Genomic DNA, 5,851 nt, shown 5'->3' with positions numbered 1-5,851 from the left:
GACGAGTATGGTGATTGCAGGATGATAGCGTGGGGCTCGGTTTATTTACCCTTACGAGCTTGGAGACGCACACACAAGAAGAATCTAGTTGCGGCGGGCTTCGGTTGCCATACATACTTTGAAAATGTGGGTTGCACATAGTGAATTTCGGAAAAAGACCCATGAATCGTGGTAGTGGGCCACATGGAACTTAATTCGAGGGAAAGATTGTTGGGTATGCGAATAAAATTCCCACATTGGTAGCTGAAAAGATTTTGAGTCTACATATAAAATACCAACTATGTCTATTTATAAGTAACTTATTATAAAAATTGGTCAATTCATAAAATATTACTAATATTAGCCAAATATTACCAATATTAGCCAATTAGCTATTTGTAACTAAAAAAAGGTCAAAATGTTGCTTTCTTTTGAGTGAGTATTATTAGAATAGATTGGATACATCTTAAGGAGCTTGAATCTCAGTTTTGGGATGATTTGGTAGAGTTTTGAGGCGGTTTGAATTGAAAATTCGAAGTAGAAGATGAACATTAAAAAAATAAATATGTGCATCACACTTGTATCACTTGTGTATCAAATATGTATTATATTTGTATCAAATGTGTATCATATGTATATCCATGTATACATGTGTGAGATACATTCGTGATACAAGTTTGATTCCTGTGTCGCAGAAAAAAAATTGAACTCGATTTTAACTACGAACTGTGATACCAAATCAGTCCAAGTCACCTCCTATCTTTTTCAAATTTTGTATATTGACTCATCTATATGTTTTTAGTGAATCTCAACCATACCCATTGAAAAAGGTCCTTTTTTGCTTAGATTTTTGGAATTTTATATTTTTTTTTTTGTATTTCATTACCTTATTTATTATCTCATCCATGAAATTTTATTTCCGTCTTGCATCTAATGTTGCTAATCGCGCTTTAAAATATGAAAGGAGATTTGTGCATGTAATTATTAGAGAGAAAGAACCTTATTTATTTGAGTTTTCAACTTTTATATGTGTTTAGCTAGTTTTGGTAAGTCTATGATTAATGACTGAAGGTTGGTAAGTTAGGACTTATTTGGGACATTTCTATAAGATTCTCATCTCTTAATGAGGTGAGGCCTTTTGGGGAATACCGTGCGAGCTTGGCCCAAAGAGGACAATATCACACAATGTTAAGTGTATCTTTGGGCCGTTTTAGCTCAACAGTATTCTTCAAATCTCATCCTATTATTGGATAATTAGTAAAATTATTACCATGTGACCTATAGGTCACGAGTTCAGGCCGCGGAAGCAGCCATAATATTTGCATTAAAATATGTTGTCTACATCAATACCTCTCAGGTGCGGATATTACTCGGCGTGAACGCCGGATGCCTTGTGCATCGTGCTGTTATTTTTGGACGGGACAGAAAACTCAAACCCAAAAACCATTAGTGTGATTAGCTAGTGGCACACTAATAAAAGTACATTTACTTTAGTTTACATCAGCAAATCCCATAATCTTAGAAAATATCAACTGTTTATTTATGGTAACCATAATAATACTACTGTTGAAAGTCCGATGTATGACACCATAATTCCGAACGATCACCGGTGTCGGAATGCCGCATTTTGGAATGACGATAACCTGGTGGGGTCCATTTTAAACAGAGGACCCCACCACCAACTCCCATTTGATCAATGTGGCATCAGCATAGCACTAAATTTACCTTTCTTTCATTTTGGTAGCTCTCAAATGCAAATCACTTTACCACTAAGAAGATTGAGAAAAAAACAAGAATTTCTTTAGCAAATTCCCCTAGTGGGATTCTCTCAACATGATTAATGTGTTTCATCATAGACAGTAATATACATTAAAAATATAACGAATTTTTATATCATAAATATTATTCCATCAAATAAATCGATGCTTCGGTTACCTTATTATTTTGTTGTTACTAATGCTTTTTGTTATTGTTTCTTTTCCATTATTGTATTCATTACTGTATCTCTTTTTAATAATACTACGACTATATACTTTTACTGACCCGAGGTTTATTGGAAACGATTTCTCTACCTTTACAAGGTAAGGGTAAGGTCTGTGTACATAGGGACAGAGCTAGAATAGGATTTGCAGGTTCAGACGAACCTAGTAATTTTGGTCTAAACTATGTATTTGTTTTAAAAAATTCATTGAATATGTATAAATTGTTAATTTAGAACCAGTAACATAAACGAACTAGAATTTCGAACCCACAAGCTTCAAATCCTAGCCTCGTCTCTGTGTGTACACACTACTCTCCCTAGAGCACACTTATGAGATCATACTGGATTTTTTATTATTATTGTTGTAAATCGATGGTAACAAATTATTCTTATCTTTTAAAATCTTATTTAATATAGATATTTACTTGCTGTTGACTTAGTAACTGGACGTTGTGTTGAAAATTTTCCAGCCTCTTAGTATTTACAGCAAACTAATGAATACATGATATGCGAGATAGTGATACAGAGTGAAAATTACACTCATAGATTCTCACGCGCGTAAAACTCATAATTTATTTATTTATTTATTTTAATCCACTATTTGGATAACAGAAATGTCCTTGGCCTTTTGTTTTGCCTTTGCTAGTGTTATCTATAAATAGGTAATTGGTCTCACTTCATTTTCTCAGGAAAAACACAAGATCCTCTAAGAGTACTTCAAGTGTTCTCCTGTTTTCACCTTTGAGTTATTCTTAATTCTCCTCTCTTTGAGAATACAATATATATATTAGCTGAAAGAAAACATAACAAAAAAGAGATGGAGAACAAAGCAGGATGTTTAAGTAGTTTCTTCCAAAGGGCAAAACCTTACATAGCAATGATCTCTTTGCAATTTGGTTATGCAGGAATGAATGTTATTACTAAAGTTTCCCTTAATGGAGGAATGAGCCATTATGTTTTGGTTGTTTATAGACATGCCTTTGCTACTGCAGCTATTGCTCCTTTTGCTCTTGTTCTTGAAAGGTAATATAATTGCCCACAAGAAAATAGTTAAAAAATTCTATTACCATTCTTGATTTATCTAGCTGTGAAGTAATGCAAAATGAAAATAATGCTAAGTCTTTAAATTGTTTTTGTTTTGTACAGAAAACTCAGACCAAAGATGACTTTCATGATGTTCTTGCAAATTTTTGTATTGGGCCTTCTAGGGTAAGTGTCTCTCTATGTCCTATTTATGAAATTCCAACTCAAATTTTGTATATGAGTTTAAGCTCACGGAATAAATAATATATTTATATGAAATAGTCATTTCTAAAGTAGTTACTGATATATGAAATAAGAGCAATCAGTATATAACCTGATAAAAATGATAATTAATGTGCTATCACATATTAAACTATACTGATAACGTAAAAAAATCATAAACGATCAGTGTATATAACTTAAACATTTTACTTATGTAAACCAAAAAAAAAATCTAAATCTATGATTTGATCAAACAGGCCAGTGATTGATCAAAACTTCTACTATATGGGACTTAAGTTTACATCCCCAACATTCTCATGTGCCATGAGCAACATGCTTCCTGCAATGACATTTGTCATGGCTGTCCTCTGCAGGTACATATATACATATATGTTCAATTTAATATTTCTTCTATTTATTATTCTACTCTTTTTTCCAAAATTTGGAGAATGAATTCAGAATGGAGAAGGTGCATATAAAGAAGTTGAGATGCCAAGCAAAGGTTGTGGGTACTATAGTGACAGTGGCTGGAGCCATGTTGATGACATTGTACAAAGGACATGTTATTAATTTGGTTTGGTCAAATAATATCCATACAAATACTTCTAATGTTCCTGAACCCAATGAAGCTACTGATAAAGATTGGCTTAAAGGTTCAATCCTTCTAATTCTTGCCACTTTTGCATGGGCTTCTTTCTTTATACTTCAGGTATGTAGTATATACCCTAAATTTTTTTAAAAATTTGTGAAATAGTTGTTGTTGTTGTTAATGTATTTTTATTTGATGTTTTGTGACAGAATGTTACAATGAGGAAGTACACTGCTCCACTTTCTCTAACTGCACTTGTTTGCTTCATGGGAACTTTGCAATCAATTGCTGTCACCTTAGTGATGGAACATAAAACTTCTGCTTGGGCTATTGGTTTTGACATGAACCTTCTTGCTGCTGCCTATGCTGTATGTTCCTTTCTTTACTCCTCATCCCTCCTCTATATTCAAATAAAAAAGGTAGTTGTACGAAAAGGGTCGCACCCCGAAGGGTGTGAGGCAGCCTACCCGATGCAAGCATCAATGACTGATTCTACGGCTCGAACCCATGAGATAAGATAACTTTATCGTTGGCCAAAGGTCCTCTTCTTATAAATAAGGGATTCAAAAAATTGCAAGAATATTACACCTTAGCGGCAAATCCACCTTGCTACTTCACTAGAATATTCTCTTATGTTGCGAGAATTCAAGAAAAGGAGATTTGGAACAACGATAAAGTTATCTCCGTGTGACCTATAAGCCTCTTTCGGATCATGTGTCTGACCCTTCTCCTCCTAAAACCAACAACCATTGATTAATGAAAAAATATAATTATGGATATTATTTTACTAAATTTCAGGGTATTGTATCATCAAGTCTTGCATACTATGTTCAAGGTCTTGTAATGGAGAAAAGAGGACCTGTTTTTGTTACTGCTTTCAGTCCTTTGATGATGATCATTGTTGCTATTATGGGCTCTTTCATTCTTGCTGAAAAAATCTATCTTGGAGGGTAAGTCAATTTCTTCTATGTCATACTCTCTCTGTTCCATTTTATATGTCCGTATTTATTTATTAGTCTGTTCTAAAAAGAATGACACTTTTTATATTTTTGGGTTTCAGTGTGCTAGGAGCAGTGCTAATTGTGGCTGGACTATACTCAGTTTTATGGGGAAAATACAAGGAGTATAAGGAGAAAGAAATTGAGGCTGCAATTCCTGAACCAGTGAAAGGAGTTACAGAGAACAACCAAATGATGATTTTAGAAGATAGAGAAGTAAATGACATAGAAATGCAAAGTAGTGCAGTAGCCATTAGTGTTTCAATGTCACAGCCTCCAATGTTGGCTAAAGAAGCACCAAAAGCTTGAGTTATGAAAAAGAAAGAGCCAAAAAAAAAAAACAATAAAAACAGAGTTTATTTGGTGGTTTAAGGAAGGATTAAGAAGAATTAGAAGAAGAGGGTATTTTGCTTTATTCCCTTTCTGTAATGGGTAAATAATGGAGGTTCTATATGTAATTTTTCGGCTTATATAATATTAATTCCAGAGTTTGGTGAAAAAAAGTTGTTCTCCTACTTTTTCTAGAGAATATTTAAATAGTATGGCAAGGTTTCCACCTGTGTACTGGAATTATCATGTCAAAATCTTTAACATTTTTTACTTCTCTTTGGACCATTGGATGCGACAAGCATTTCTCCTGATAAATCTCACAAACTTGACGAAATAGGTTTTGATTCAGACACCTGAATTATTCAAGTTTGGATTCGAATAATAAGTTGATAAAATTTAAACAAATTGAATAAAATGAATCTATAATGATACGAGGTCACACAGAGTAGTGAAAGATTTGAGCTTGCTCATGATTTCATGCTTCACAAAAACCTAAGCTAGAAGCTTAAAAGTCATAATATCATAGATTATGTGGATTTAAGAAAGTTCGATTAAAAACGATGAAAAGGGACTAAGAAGGCTTGGATGGATTACAAGGAAAGGCACAACTTAGAAAATAATTTGCTCTATTAACGTAATATTCATTCATAATGACCTGGTGAACTGTTCTAAAAACAGATGATCTTAAGAAACTCAAGAAATAAAACTAAAACTATGTTTTACCTTCCC

General features: G+C 33.4%; 1 protein-coding gene across 1 annotated transcript; it reads left to right on the top strand.

Annotated features, from left to right (window-relative positions):
• The first annotated feature begins 2,647 nt into the window (after nt 1-2,647).
• LOC107823195 (WAT1-related protein At5g07050-like) lies at nt 2,648-5,356 on the top strand. Its single transcript, XM_016649829.2, has 7 exons — nt 2,648-2,983; nt 3,107-3,169; nt 3,463-3,579; nt 3,665-3,914; nt 4,004-4,162; nt 4,593-4,744; nt 4,855-5,356. The coding sequence occupies exons 1-7, from the start codon at nt 2,778-2,780 to the stop codon at nt 5,099-5,101; spliced, it is 1,194 nt and encodes a 397-aa protein (XP_016505315.2). The 5' UTR covers nt 2,648-2,777; the 3' UTR covers nt 5,102-5,356.
• The last annotated feature ends 495 nt before the right edge of the window (nt 5,357-5,851 follow it).

The sequence above is a fragment of the Nicotiana tabacum genome, chromosome 24, assembly GCF_000715075.1.
Source record: "Nicotiana tabacum cultivar K326 chromosome 24, ASM71507v2, whole genome shotgun sequence".
NCBI lineage: Eukaryota > Viridiplantae > Streptophyta > Magnoliopsida > Solanales > Solanaceae > Nicotiana > Nicotiana tabacum.
Note: the sequence above shows the minus strand (reverse complement) of the source record. Positions and strands in the feature narration are given on the sequence as shown.

Excerpts from the sequence above, each read along its gene's own strand:
- LOC107823195 (XM_016649829.2), top strand. The coding sequence starts at position 2,778 with ATGGAGAACAAAGCAGGATGTTTAAGTAGTTTCTTCCAAAGGGCAAAA. Across the intron at positions 4,163-4,592 it reads TTCTTGCTGCTGCCTATGCT|GGTATTGTATCATCAAGTCT; the intron begins GTATGTTCCTTT and ends ACTAAATTTCAG. Across the intron at positions 4,745-4,854 it reads GAAAAAATCTATCTTGGAGG|TGTGCTAGGAGCAGTGCTAA; the intron begins GTAAGTCAATTT and ends TTTGGGTTTCAG.